The sequence below is a fragment of the Rhodnius prolixus genome, unplaced genomic scaffold (genome assembly GCF_049639745.1).
Source record: "Rhodnius prolixus isolate KJV_2025 unplaced genomic scaffold, Rpr scaffold_2, whole genome shotgun sequence".
Taxonomy (NCBI): Eukaryota; Metazoa; Arthropoda; class Insecta; order Hemiptera; family Reduviidae; genus Rhodnius; species Rhodnius prolixus.
Window position 1 is genome coordinate 2895437 of NW_027411592.1, and position 15816 is coordinate 2911252.

Genomic DNA, 15816 nt, shown 5'->3' on the forward strand with positions numbered 1-15816 from the left:
CGAAACTTACAATTTTAATTGCACTCTATCCGTTTTAACTATTAGGTTCGTTGGTACATTTAAGTAATCAACTTACTTTCTGGTCACATTTTTATAGAATACTGTACCAACTTTTTGTGCTGGGTACTAACTGAACATTCAAAATCTCGGTATCTGATTTATCGGTATAGATTCGAGAGGTTTACATTAAAAAAGTTTATTGTCACATAAAAAAAAAAAAGTTTAATTTTTATATATAATTACATTTTATTGACAGGAAAGCATACGATCTCGAGTGGCAATGGATTTTACCGGAAGGGAAGGTAGGATTGTTGAAGACCCGACTGAAGCGAAAGCTATAGCTATATCTGAAGGGATTGCTTGGAAGAAAAGATGGCGTGCGAATGTGGCGCAACAAGCCAGGTAAAAATTAAAAAAATAAACTTGCAACTAAATTTGCATTGTATGCATTCATAATGCGCTTACTTTATTTCTTTCGGTTATGCAACTGATGATATATTACTTTTTACTCCTTTTTCTTTCTTCATCTTCTTCACCACTAGTCCTTTCAATTGTTTTCTATTTCTTTTTATGTATTTCATAGAAAATGGTTTTAGGCTGCCCGCTTTTTCATTAAAAACTCAAGATTGTCGCTAGATATATGAACGATAGGTAAATGAAAAGAAAAAAGGCATGTCTATTAATAGAGGCCCTTCAGTTTCGAAGAACTATGTCCTTGTTAAATCAATATTACAAGAGAAGTGCTGCTAGTACTGGGAGCTCTTGGTTAGGATCTCTTCAAGAAAAAATTGGCCAGTGTCTTTTGCTATAAGGATTTCTTTTTTTTTTTTTTTAACTATTAATTAATTTATTTTAGGAGAGGTTGCGTGGCCACAGACTCCATACATCAAGGACAGCCATGGTTTCATAAATCTTTATCTAGAGAGCAAGCGAGTTCCCTAATTATGAATCATGGGACACAAGATGGGTAAGATACCATTTTTAGAATATTTGTAAAAGATTTTATTTTAAATCTTATTCTATTTGCATAGGAGGTGCTGTAAAAGCTTTACATTTGACAATTACAGCGTCATTCTCAACAAAAGTAAAAACCCTATAATTGTTCTTCAACAATTCTTGATGACCGCATTAAGTTACTTTTGCCAAAGGATTTTTCAGTTTCTCCCTACCTACTTTTATTCCTCCAATTCTGTGTGGAGCTTAAAGCTTTTTTTTTTTTTTTACGGGATAGAGAAAAAGAGAAGCTCACTCTAAACCTGATGAACATTACGATACAGTGTTGAAATATACATGTAAGCCCCAGTCATTTCTATCCATGCAGGATCTAAGCAGGATTCTTGCACGACCGTAGCAAAAACTTACTAAGAATTGGAAACAATTTACGCGGATTTTCCAGAACCATGTGAGTTACACAAATCACCATCTTCTCACCCTGGGGATAAAGCATAATTTTCATGGAATGTCAATTGCTGAAGTTTAATAAAATTGAAAATAAAAATTGTTGAATTAATTTTTGGTTATTGGCATAACCAGGAAGACTTGAACTGATCTTAACAATAGTAGGTTCTAAAATTGGTAACTAATAGTTTTACAATTATCCATATGGTTTTAATGTGGATAATCAGTATGATTATGTACATATTAATGTTAATGACATAAGATAATTTGTGCGCAGGGTCTTTCTAGTACGAGAAAGTAGAAGCAATCCTGGTTGCTTCGTGCTCTCTCTAAAGTGTTCCAGCAAGGTTATACATGTGCCAATACAACCGGTAAGTAGTATTTCATTTTGTGTTTTAAAAATTCATTATTCTTTATAATAATTTTGATGATTAAATATTAAAAAAGGAATTGTTAAGACTTAAGACCACTAACCAAAATTCTTGCATGAAACCTTTAAACAATGTTTATTGCTTATCTTTATTACCTTCATATATAATTCTATTTGATCTTTCCATGATAACTGCACATCTAAATAAATATATGTGATAGAGATTAAAGAAAGTGGCCCCATATTGTCTAGCAACCCTGACTTCTTTCTCAAGAAAAACATTTTAAAGTTATAGCCTTAAATTAAGGATTCAAAATTGGCGAGGAATCGGTCAAATAAAAACAACAACTCGTCTTTTTGCCGTTCGTTTCGACAAATATAGTGTCTTCTTCAGGGCGTGGCTATGCGGGTTTGGTTGAGTTACAGAAACTGAATATAAAAAGTTAGAAATGGACAATGGAGGCGCATTAGCTCCTCTATTGGGCATGTGAATATCACAGGCAAGGTCGACCCTTTACCGGTCGTAGACATGGTTGGGGACAGTGTCTGTCCTAGATACAGTTTTGAGACACCGTTTCAGGTGATCCTCAGATCGAGGAATGAATGGAGGGTAAACTGGACAGAACAGTGCCAGAAGGGAGTCATGTGGTTTATGGATGGCTCCAAGATGGCCTGCGGGACTGAAGCTGGAGTGTATGCGGCTAAACCTAAGGTACTCATTGAGAGTGCTCTTGGGAGATACGCCACTGTCTTTCAGGCCGAGGTCTTTGCCATTAAAGCCTGCGCTGGGAAAAATCTGCGAATGGATCTTAGAAATAGGAAGATTTGCATTTTTTTCGGACAGATGAAGCGGCACTGAAGGCCCTGAATATAACAAGTTTCTGTAACACAACCAACCCGCATAGCCACGCCCTGAAGAAGACATTATATTTGTCGAAACTTTGGCAAAAAGACGAGTTGTTATTTTTTATTTCACCGATTCTGTATCCTTAATTGAATAATTTACGGTCACGAAACCTATATATTCATAGTTATAGCCTTACCAAAAATTTTCAAGCAAATTCGCTCATTTTGACGACTCTTCTCAGGAAAAGTATTGTGCTTGGGAAGATTTCCCAAATGCATTTCCATTTTTTTCGTGTTTAATTCCTATTAACTAGTTTATCAAAATGGTTTCTAATTTTCCAGATTACCGATCCTGTACGAGACACACTCTGTTTTACACTGGATAGCGGCGTTACAAAATTCTTTGATCTATTACAACTTGTCGAGTTTTATCAATTGAACGCAGGATGTTTACCAACAAGATTGACTTCATATTTGGAAAGATCAAGAGACGGAAGTGGTGGCATTGTGGCTAGTTCTGGTTGTGGCGGCGGAAGCGGAGGATCTGGTGAAGTACAATTTTGACAACAATCAGAACAGCAACAGTCGATATATTAGTCGATCTTTTGACTGAACTGTTTTTTGTCTTTTTTTTCTTCTACTTAATTTTAAGACTTTTTTTAAAAAAACAATTATTATTAATCTTTTATTAGTATTTTTTTTCTTTTTAACAATTAAGTTTTTTTTTATATTATTTTTAACAAATAAGCAAGGCGCAAAAGTCTTTTTAATTTTTTTCATTCACGTTGCAACCTCCATTGTTAGATCATCTCCTTTTGTGACCAGGTATTTCTTACCTGAAAATTCTATACTACAAAGCAATGATAAAAAGCTGCTAAAACGGCCCGTACCATTTGTAAAATTAAATAAATAATAAATACTTTTTTTTTTTTGTATTGTCACTACTATTTATAGTTCGACAACAATAATTAAATGGAATGTTTTGAGCGCGGAGCTTATGTATATTAAGATCATCTTTTTAAGCTGTACTGGTTATCTCAATGTTAGGTTATTTTAACGCCTTTGTTTACTTATAAATAGTAAATATATAAAACCAGCTGAAAGATTCCTCTCAGTAAAAAATAATGCTACAGTGTTTATATCTTTCTCATTCTCACAATATGAACTACACTGTTGACTAAATTTTCCAGCTAAAGAACCCATCATTTAACCGTTTAAGGATATAACCTTTCTGCTTTACTGAAGATGAGAGTCTGCCCCCAAGTCTTTCTGCTGTGTGGTATCCAGCTACTTACTTCAGCAAAAAAAAACTTCTTTCATCATTGTTTACATCCCGTAAAATATCGTGGAGAACTCTTGAGTTTCATTCTATCTTGAATGAAACGCTTCTTAGAGATTTTTTTTAAGAAAAAATTGTTGTCGAACTATAATCACTCTGATACTTTCATGATTTTTTTAAAGTAAGTTAATTTCTTTGATAATTTTTTTTAACATAATAATTAGTTTTCTTGGTAAGTTGACAAGTTCTATTATTTCTTGAATTTATTTAAGCTAGAGTAACGCCTGTAAGAAATTTTCTTACTAATGGAAAATAGACTCTTAATTAGTTCATTTTTTCATATTTCCATTAGAATGAAAATTTTAATTTTTTTAAAAAAAGAAAAGACTAGAAACCTTTTTAAACAGTAAAAAAAATAATAATAATAATTAATTCAGAAGTACCTTATAATTAATATGATTGGGTAAGAGATAGTGCGTAATAAATAATTTGATTGAATAAATGCGGAATATGTATCTAAAAATACATGTGAAACGGAAATAATATCGTATTTTGTGAGAGGAGTTGTTGATAATAGTTTGATTAGAAATGTTTAAAAAAAACTGCGTTTTTTCCTGATTTAATTATTGATTGATTGATTGATTGATTTAAAAAAAAAAAAAAAAAAAAAAAAGAGAGAATAAAGGCACATTCAAAAATTTGTATTTTCTTTTTAAATGCAAGACTGAATTTCACCTCAGTGCTTTTGTTCATAAACATTTCAAATGGTTTCTAGTTCTGTGTGGGTGGAAATTCAATGATTTTTTTCAATCATTATCCTTTTTAAGAAGGCCTATATTTTTAGGCGGGTTTTACGTCCAAAAATGTCTACTCTAAAAATAGCCAAAATGAAAAAATAAAAGACCACGGATTGCTGTGCCTAAAAAAAATTCTATTGCCTTTTGTGTGGTTAGTTTCTTTTTAAAAAAATTAAAAAAATAATATTAATAAAAGGAAATGGTAAATCTTGGCCTTTCATCCCCTCCACCAAGTTAAGAAGTTATGAATTAAAAAAGAAAAAAAAAATTAAGCGTAGTGAGGGGTCGCTGAAGAAAAAGATGCTGTATTTAGTTTGATTCCCTTCCACCCAGGCGACAATATTTAGTATCCAGCAAAGGGAATTGTGCAAAATTCCCGAGGTTACTCAAAACCTCTTGCAAGGCAGGCAATATCTAGGTTTCAATTTTGTTCAGAGTAGTAACATACCATATTTATTAGTAGGTGTCACTCACTCCCTCTGAATTGCGGACGGGTAGATTTCTACCCAAAACAATTTGCCCCTCATGGAAGTTAATCATTTATTACGAGTATAAAGACTTAGAGTCTAAGAAAGGTTTGTTGCATACAATATACAAGCATCATATATATTACACACCTTGAACGAGATTAATGTGCCCTATATGGAGGTATTAAGTTCTTGATAGGACTTTTTGATAGGCTTCAGAGTTTTGATTCGATTCCCCGACTTGTCTTTAAGAAAGATACCATTGCTGCCTGTCTTTTCCATGACATTCTCTTGCCTCTAGCCAACTCAGTTAGATTCAGTTTTGAATCGCTACCAGCTCTTTTGGTTTTTTTCCCATCTCCCGATGTCCGTGCTCTGGTTTCAATTTTGTTCAGAGTAGTAACTACCATATTTAGTAGGTGTCACTCACTCTTTCTGAATCGCGGTTGGGTAGATTTCTACCCAAAACAATTGGCCCCTCATGGAAGCTAATCATTTATTACGAGTATAAAGACGTAGAGTCTAAGAAAGGTTTGTTGCATTCAATATACAAGCATAATATATATTACACAGCTTGAACGAGATTGATGTGCCCTGTATGGAGGTATTAAGTTCTTGATAGGACTTCTTGATTGGCTTCAGAGTTTTGAGTCGATTCCCCGACTTGCCTATAAGAAAGATACCATTGCTGTCCGTCTTTTCCATGACATCCTCTTGTCTCTAGCCATCCCAGTTAGATTCAGTTTTGAATCGCTACCAGCTCTTTTGGTTTTTTTTTTCCATCTCCCGATGTCCGTGCTCTGGATAAGCTCTCATGTTTTTGAAAACAAAAAAAAATGTACTAATTTTTTCCTGAATATTAGTTGCACTTCAGTTAATTCCATTATAATCCGCTGAAAATGTGGTCGTTGGCGCTTTAATTCGCAGCAGCTTCATAAAAAATCAGGGACAGCGGAGAATGTCCAGAATAGGACACAGCTTCCCTGGAGTCGCCTGGGTGAACAAAAAAAAAAAAGTGTGACCCAACATTAAGCAGAAAAGGGATGGATCAAACACTTTTCTTGTGCAAACAATATTTATATTTTTCGTTATATATATTTATATAAACAAAATTCTTCTGATTGGGAACCTCATATTATGATAACCAACCACCACCCTCCTCTACAGGTTACACCCACCAAGTGCCTAGCAAGTCACATTTCATTTACTATAAAAAATTTTTATTTAATTTCAAATCTCTTGTTATTATTTGATAATTATTATTGTAGCTAATTTGTTTTTAACGTATTCTCATCAAAACAACAAAAAAAAAAATGCATTATCTGTTGGATCTTTCAGCACACACATCTCTCTCTAGTTGTATTTCTTCTGTATATTATACATATATATAAATTCTTGAATGTATATATTCAAGAATACATAATGTTTTTTGCGCGCGTGTACATTTTTTAGTAGATTTTAAACGATTTTTTTTTTTTTTTATTGAAATAATAATTTGAGGTGCTTTTTATTATTTTTGGAAAAAAATAGATTTTATATTATGTATAATATTTATATTATATATTTTATTATAATTTAATTTATTTTATTATTTTTTTTTAAGACAATCACTGAAGTCTGATTAAAAAAAAAATATATAAATAAAGTTAATTGTGCGCGTAGCAATTCTGCGTAGACCATGAACGTCTTTTTATGTGTCAATGTGGAAAAGAAAGAATAATTTAAAAGAAAAACAATATTTAAAAGATAAAAATCCTTTCTTTTTGCATGGCGTAACTTAAGTATTACTTTTTACTAAACAAAATAAATGTATTGATTGTATATTTTTGGATATAATAGTACAAAAAAAAATTGTCTTTTTACTTTTATTTTATCTTTTGAAAATGTGTACTAAAGAAAAATGAAATTTATAATTGTAACTAATATTGTTAGTTAGAAACAAGCTCCTCTTACTTTTTTTTTTTATAAAATAAGTACGCCCGCATGTGTGTTTTTTATGTAAATATATAAAATTCAGGGTTTCATAATTGAAAATTAAAAAAAAATAATAATAATAATTGAGGGCAAAAAAATTTAAAGAAGTTCTAAATACTATATTTTTATAAATCATTCGAAATAACTTCTTATTCTATCAACTGATTCTGCTTCCCACAAATTAGATGTGTGATCAGCTCCACCCCGTTATATAATCTTAACCAGCAGATAACAAACAAATATTGAATCTCTTTGGATAAAATTAAAAAAAAAAATAATTAAAAAAATGATAGAAGAGCGAGAAAAGTATTAATAATAAATTTGTACACTTTCTATTCTGGTTTTTAAGTCAGTTTATAGCTGCAAAAAGTTCTGTGACCAAAAAAGAAAAAATAATTTAAAAGAATTTTTGACAAGGAATAGGGGTGTATATTTACTAAACGTTGCTTTCAACACGTTTTGAAAAGTATTGTAACGTTTTTTTTTTGTTTCCCCCTCTAATTTGGCCATACGATAATTTTGTATTTCTCTTCTTTTTTCATATATCATTTAGCTGCTGGGCGCTTCATTTAGAAGGGAAGGAAAGATGGCGGAAACTGAATCCATTACCTACCTTTCCATAAAAATGGGGTTGCCAACTGCCCTTTTTTTTTTTAGGAAAGGACAGTCCTTTTTTTTTTAACACTTGGGTTGTCCTTGTCATTTCTTAAATTAGGAAAGGACGCCTTTTGTCCGGAAGTTCTGGACTTCTGAGACTTCTTCATTTGGCGTGTTGTTTTTTTTCTGTTCTAACTGAACTGAATAGGTCAAACAGATGATTGATGTAACGATGAACTTTTCATGAATAAATATGTAAGATGTAAATGTACCTAGGCCATATTATAGACGGGGGAGAGGGGACTTTTTCCCGGGCCCCCAAAATCCTGTCGACGGCCTTGAATGTACCTAATTTATTTTAGGATGTCCTTTTTTTGAAACTTTACAGAGTTGGCAACCCTACATAAAATGGAAAATACGATATACGATACTCTATCGTTGATTTATAGTGGGGATAGGCTGTGGAATTCTTCCACTTCTCGTTTTTGTATCATTATTTTGCGTATCTTAATGAATCGAATTCTTTCACCAGAGTTCATTTCATTTCTTTTCAGCTTCACAGCCACGTTTTTTTGATCTCTTTTTTGAACTCCATTCACTCACAAGACTTACAATCGTATCTTTTACTCTATTTTCCCCCCCCCCGCAATCAATACCTGTACTGATTCTATATTTCTGCCTGATAGAGTTGGCAATCATCCGTATATGTAAAAATAATAGACTATAGGCTGGCTATACACTGGCTAACATCGGATCTTCATGAAAAGTGAATTTTTTCAGCCATCCAATCTCCTCACGAGCTTTTCAGAGTTTATTGTTAGCCTTAAAGACAGACACAATCTCTTGTAAAGTAATTTTTTACTAACAACTTTGGTTAATTGCTCTATATTTAACTATCCTAATTTATGTGATTTATTTTCTAAATATCTAAATCCGCTCGTCCTTTTTTACCCCTCTTGTTTGTTATATTATGATGAAACTTAAAAATTTAAAAGGTTTGTTCCAAAGAAAATAAAAGAAGAAACTGATTTGTGATTTGATCATCTTAAGACAGCAAGAACTGGTTAGAATCGGATTATTTTTTTTTTTTGTAAAACTTAAAATCACTCTACATTAGATTAGATGCTGCAGCTATTTGGATCCAGTATCTTTAGGTGTTACAGTTCCAAAAAAAGAGGCTTATTCTACCTTTCTTATTCACAAGGGGTTTCTTTTCCCATCTCTTATGATCTTAATGCGGCCAATTATCACAGCTGTATTTTTGGAATAGGTGTTCCATTTCGAAAGGGCATAATCTATTAAAAGCTAAATAGAATTGGGACTTTGTTTTTTTTCCCCCCGTACAGCTAGCCCTATGTTCAAAAAGCCCCAAGAGTCTGTAGGTGAAGAGATTAGCCTTCTACTGACTGAATACACTGCGACCTCCCAAGAGCTCCAATCCAATTCATCCCGCCCACTTAGATAGCAGACATCCCAAACTAGAAGTCTAATCTGTAGTGAGTAAAGAGCAACTTTCGCCTAAAACCATGTCCATATCTGTCTCAATTAGGTGTCACTCAATATTCATCCGTACTAAGATATGTCTATTTTCCTTTGAGGAAAACGTCTCTCGCGCAAGCACTGAACAAATCACAAACCAGTCCTCCTTATAAGTTAAAGTTGGAATTCGACCTACTTAAGGTATAATTTTAAGAAGACAATCCGTTTAATTTCATTTTATTACATTTATTATTATTATTTTAACATTACCTATTAGTGGTAATAAAATGTTACTAAGTGTAATAATTTTAGAGTATTTTTTAAATTATCATTTAGGTATATTTATTAATCAGGGCATTTGACAAAGAAAAAAAATTAATTAAATCTAAAAACAAATCTCTGATGCAGTTCCTAAAGCAATAAAAGCATTATAATATTTGTGTAGAATCTAATAAAAGTTTAATCATTTTTTTAAATAAATAAAGTTAATTTGTTTGTTCTGTTAATTTTATTTATTTAATTAATATTTTGTAATAATATATGTATCAGTATTTAGTAGGTTTCTTTTCTCTACATTTTAAGAAAGTGAGAATCTTTTGTGCGTAAATTCGCACGATATTTTTATATATTGTTAATTTATTATTATATTAATTTAAATAGAACAAATATTTTGCTCTTTCACTTGATCACAAAATTTTGCCTTCTTAAATTCTCATTGGAAAAATGTTGTTCTCCCACTCTTTCGAGATTCAAAATTGGTACATCTTTAATGGCAGCCAGATGAATTGTCCTTTTGTAGTAGAACACATCTCCCGTTTGACCAATTTAATTTAATGCCATGTTTAGGATAAGGTTAACGACCATACTAAGAAGTGATCCCACTATATATTTAACTGACTAGTAATATTATGACTGGTAAAGCCTTAAACTAGCTCTGCGGAAAACGTTGTTTCTAAGCTTCTCTACTCTTGTACAATGTATAAAAAAAAAAAAAAAAAAGCTTTGCTGTTGAAGCTTAAAGCTCCTTAGAGCTCCAAATTTAGTTGCTCTTATTAATGTGCAATTCGTATCCAATGTTTACTTGAGATTCCAGTGACACAGTCACCTGGAAAACTAAACAGGAGGAGGAAAAAAATCAAGGAATTAGGTCAATTAATAAAAAGATTTAGAGAAAATCTCAGTATAATCTTAGAAGAAACAGCTGACTGTAATCTCCGTGGGAAAAACAAATTAATCCGTTTTCCCCTCACTCTCTTTCTAAACCTTTGGAAAGTTTTCCTTAAACCTTCTAGTTTTCCATGGTTGAAAGCGCATAACACACTTTTCTCTTGGCAACAACCAATGAATTAAATAATACTGCCAATTTTTAATCTCTTTGTAAGACTGTTTTGTCCGGCCATCTTAAAACAATTTTTTCTTGACCTCCTTAGAATTGTTACGGATGAGCAAAAGTGTAGGGAATCCTATCGTTAACGGAAATTTTTATTTCTCTTAGACAATCCAACGTCATATTTTGAATTGAATCTGGGGGGGAATACAAGAAATTTAAAAAAAAAAAAGTTTTTGAGAAATGCCCTGAAATAACGTATATTAAATTTATAATACACTCATATAAAATATTTCAATTGTGTAGAATATAATGAATCCATTTAACAAATAATATATTTAATTTAAAATATTAATAATTGTTTTATAATTAATTTGATTGTTATTTTCCTTTCTCGAAAGAAGTTTTTACATCACAGTATTAATTATTTAAAAAAATAAAAATAAATAAATCACGTTACAGGGTTTTTATTTTTTCATTTTTAATATTAAATTTGTTTTCCAATCTATTTATTAATGAAGTATTTTAGTGAATTTAAATCATGTGTTTTGTTATACAAGAAAAACAAAGAAGGCTGTGTTTTATTTTATTTTTCTAAAACTTATCGTTTCACCGCCTTCTTAATAATTAATAATTACTACTAAAATAATTAGTTTTATTATTTAAAAATAATGTAATGGATAAGTTTATTTATAAAAATGAATTAATCCTAATATAAATACGGAAGTACATCGTTCTATTTATGATTGTATAAAAAAAAAAAAAAAATCTAAATCTTACACATTTTATGTATCTGTATTTTTTTGTTGTTCCCCAAAATTACATTTTGAAAAGTATTAGAATTTTGTCAAAAATTACTTATATAACAAATATTTTTCGATACTTTAGAAATGAAACAAAAATATGAAAATTAAAGGGCTCGTTTATTATGAAAATGAATTTAAAAGTTTTAAAGTTTCAAAAAAACATTTCCCTAGTTTATATTTTCAGGTCCGACAATCAAGAACTTTTAACTTTTTGTAAAATCTTTCGTAGAAAAAAAAAGTTGAAAATATTGCTTCTAAATTGTATACTAAAAAATCAAAGCTCCTTTTGATCGATTATTGATTGGGTCGGCAAGAAGGAAAGCAAAAAATTGCCGTTGATTTAGTAATCGATTAGTGTACAATTTGCTATCATTGTTGATTACAAAAGCATAATCGTAGTTTTAAAAGGTTTTAATCAGGATTTTATAAAATTTTGGAATATCCAAAAAAAGTGAATTGTAGGCCCTGAGTTGTATTTGTATGAATATTGTTGGAATGGTGCTGTACATGTAATTGGCGTCGACAGTCTGGGTTATTACCCCTGTGGTTTGTTACTACTAAACGTATGTATAAATATTATGATTATTTAGTGATTGGTAAAGTTATTAATCTCGTCGTCAATGATCAAGATTCCGGATTCTGCTATTACTAGGAACTCGCATTACAAGGACAGGACAAGAGCATCTAGTAGAACGTAGACCCAATTCTATACTCGGAAGATTGGGGTTATTCAAGAATAATCGCATCCATTGCTGCTACCTGAACGATCTAGTGTGTGATTCTCTAAAAGTCGAATAAGCTTTTCATGGAACTTAAACCAGGTCTTTTCAAGAGCTTGTATGAAGCTACAGTTAGCTTTGGGTTCGCTAAAGGAACAGTTTTGATAGCACTGGCTACATTCCCTTAAAAGAACTTCATTCCTCAGGGATTTATTGTGCAGATAGATAAATTATTAAATCCATTTTCATAATAAACTATTTCAAAGTTGCAATAAAAAAAAATTAAAAAATCTGGCCTAAACATAAGTTTATAATTGACTACTTTTTTGTTTTGTTTTTAAAATTCTGTAAATAATATACATTAGAAATTTAGGGACAGAATTACATATAATATATATTTAGATATATTTTATACTACATAAATGAATAAAGTGAATGGTTTACCAAAGAATTTGATTTTGGATATTTGATATGTGTGTGATTTACAAGTGTAAAAGAAAGTAGAGATTGGAATTCCTTTCTTTCTCTTATTAAGATATCAAAAAAAAAAAAAAATGAATATTACGCAATTACATCAGAATGTATACTTGTGTGATTTTTTTCTTTTCTTTTTTTACAAGTAATAAAAACAATTTGTATAATTGAACGTTTTTTTTAATTATTATTATGATTAGTGTGAATCACTTCAAATTCTTAAGATAATGGACATTTTTTTACAAAATAACATACTTACTGAAGGAAGCGATTAGATCATTGGTTAGTGTATGCTGGATTCCAACGTGAAGATCCCAGGAGCTTCTTTTAGTTCACTGCCCGGTATAAAAACACGTCTAAAACGGAAGAGAGAACTCTGTCCGGAAGGCGGCACTGCACTGGTAAAAGCTACGGGCGCCGAAGACCCCAGGTGTTAAGCGCCTTAAATTAAAAAATTAATAAAGAAATGTGCTGAAGTCACAGTGTGCAAAATTAAAGCATCCTTTTTTTTTATTTTTTAAATATATTTCTAATCTAGTGTTTTTAGAATTTTGGAAACACCCTCTTCTAGGCTGCACCTGCTATTCGAACTTAGGTTCCATTCAAAACCGTATTTCTTGAAACGTTTCTGTCAAATACCACGTCGAAGATTTTTGCTTAGCCTTCTTACTAGTTCTTTAATTACTTCCTAGGCTACGAATTAGCCTAAATAGCAGTTCGATTCTTCTTTGCGGTGACAGTTAATCCAAAACTCTTGGTTAAAAGTCCGTTTCTGGCTTGCAGCATCAATATGGGCAAGTTGTGTATTCATCATTTAAAAGATTGCTTAAAAGTAACACAGGTAGTTCTAACTTTGTTTTATCGCTTCTGGTGACAACTAAGGTAAAACAGAGAAGGTAAGGCAGAAACCTTTCGACTGGTCCATTTACTAAAACGATTTCTTGTGTTTTTTTTTTTTTACATGACATATACAATTTTTCTCGAAATTCTAATCTTTTTAATTCATTCATTCTAATCCTTTTATGAACTTCAATATCTTTAAAGCTGTGCTAAATCTTTACGTATTCAGAGGAATAGAATCTTTGCATTGTAAAAAAAAAAAAAAAACTAGTTTTACACCCCATGGACTTAATAAAAACCTCCTTTTCCCTTACCAATTCACATATTCCCTAAATCTGTTCCTTTTTTCACTTCAAAGATGTGCCCTTTTTTTTAAAAAAAAAAAAACATGAACGCACCCCTCTTTTCTAATCATCTAACTCGTAAGGAAGGTTAATTTGAAAGCAGAATCCTTAAAAAAATCTTCAGATCACTTAAGTAAGACCACAATTGTGAAGTACAAGATAGAATTGGAGCTTTAAACTTTTTTTTAAGATTGTACTATAAAATAGGTCAATAGTAGAGTAAGAAACATGAAATGGACAGACAATGCAACTGTAAACAAGGTACATACTTGTACATGGCAAGGTTAGTTATACAAAGAAATAAAATCGATATCATTTTCGTCATTCGTAAAAAACAAAATAAAATCTGGTGAAACACACATGATTGTCAAAGATTAAATAAAACAAATATATAAAAATAGAAGAAAGTAGTGTACTCACATTTGACCATGTTCTAAAAATCCATTTTTTATTCAGGGTACTTCAACGTAATTATTTTCTGTGAAAACGTGTTACCGAAAATTTATCATGATCGATTAACTTCTCTCGCCTCTTAATAAAAGGTAAAATTATAATGATAATTTAAGTGGAAATGTAAAAAAAAAAAAAAAACCTAGCCTAAATATGTTATCTTCTTTTCAAACATAAAATTGAAACTTTTTTTTTACGCTCTTGTCAGCATGGAATTTTCCTCTTGCAAATTAAAAAATTCAAAAATGCAAATACAGAAAATTATATGAGAAATAATTTAAGGAATTACTTATAATTTCGCTGTTTTGTGCTATTAAAAGTAAATTCTAACCAAAAGAAAGTATTTTTAAAAGATTTCAAATTTTATGCTACATATTACAATTATACTACACAATTACAATTTATACTATACAATTACAATTTATACTATACAATTTATATAGTTTTTTAAATTTTGTAATTTACTAATAACTTTGGGCGGTGTTTCTCTTCTAAGAAATAAATTTGGTACATACGTATTATAGGATGGGACGTACTGAAAACATTTTTATTCTCTTTTAAATCTTGGATATCAAAAATTGATAATCTTTCGAAATGATTTAGTAGTTTTATTCAGTTGAAATTTGTGTTTATTTACTTTGGCATTTTAATTTTCCAAAATTTACAGTAAGTTTATAGCCTGACAACTAGAATAGTCTGTACAAAATGTATCAGACAACTGTGAGCAGCCTTCTTAGATCTTGGTTAATTTGATGGCAAGCCTAATTTCATGTTTATATTCTCTTGCCGAAATCAAGGCCATTAAACAGCATGCATTTAATCCATTTCTACAGGAAAATAATAACTAGAGCTACAAGAACGGGTAATGCAGTTTCAATGACTATTCTAGACAAGAACTAAGGAGAACCAGGGTTGAGAGAAGCCAAACTCGAGCACTCATGTTATAACACCAAAGAATGAGCTAACAGAAAAGGAAATCATCACACAGTGATTTGTAGCTCCTCAGCGTCACATTTATGCTGAAAATGAAATTTTTCTATCTTCCAAATAAACGGTTTTTATGTTGCTCATATCATGCATCAATCAATCTAATTTAAAATCGGGGCCTCTACAGGGAATAAGAATGGGGCCCAACAGAAATTAGTTCACATAAACCATACATAGAAATCTTTTTGCAAACGGACAAAGTCTTTTCCTGCTGGCCACATTCCAACACATCACTTCTCCAGCCAATCACTATGTTAGTGATTTTTCAAAAGATCTTTACAGTAACTAAGGCAATAATCTTTCTTAGCTTCACTTTCGTACTGCCAAGGAGTTTGAGCGAGTCCTGTGAGACGTCTCCTTCCTCTAGGAATATCCTGAAGTATTCATCCCCGCCAAACGGCCTTATAAGACAGAGCTTATTTCATAACTGTGACTCAATTAAGCTGATCCGTTTTAGTAAGTATGTTTTTTTCTATTTCGGTCCGGTTTCTGATTTTAATCAGAATCTACAATTTTATTTCTATCGTACACTTCAATGTTATCATATCCCTACACTACAATTATAATCTTCTTAGTCGGGAATGAGGCCACGGATTTCAATACAATCTTTACTTACTCAATAATAAATTGCTGTCACCTTATCATTATCAATCCCCTCCTAT

At 31.2% G+C, this 15816-nt stretch overlaps 1 protein-coding gene and 1 long non-coding RNA gene across 7 annotated transcripts in view; one reads left to right on the forward strand and one right to left on the reverse strand.

Moving 5' to 3' along the window:
- The window catches only part of LOC141450247 (growth factor receptor-bound protein 10-like), a 123779-nt gene extending 119036 nt beyond the window's left edge, over positions 1 to 4743 (forward strand). For all 6 annotated transcript variants that reach the window (XM_074120452.1, XM_074120456.1, XM_074120457.1 and 3 more), the window contains 4 exons: positions 257 to 402; positions 857 to 967; positions 1676 to 1769; positions 2957 to 4743. In XM_074120452.1, the coding sequence (XP_073976553.1) occupies positions 257 to 402; positions 857 to 967; positions 1676 to 1769; positions 2957 to 3178 (573 nt within the window). In that variant the 3' untranslated portion in view covers positions 3179 to 4743. The remainder of the gene's footprint in view (positions 1 to 256; positions 403 to 856; positions 968 to 1675; positions 1770 to 2956) is intronic.
- Positions 4744 to 8366: 3623 nt separating this feature from the next.
- Positions 8367 to 15765, reverse strand: LOC141450258 (uncharacterized). Its single transcript, XR_012455990.1, has 2 exons — positions 13772 to 15765; positions 8367 to 12974 (listed from the first exon to the last, which is right to left on the reverse strand). It is a non-coding gene; the product is annotated as an uncharacterized lncRNA (long non-coding RNA).
- Positions 15766 to 15816: the final 51 nt, after the last annotated feature.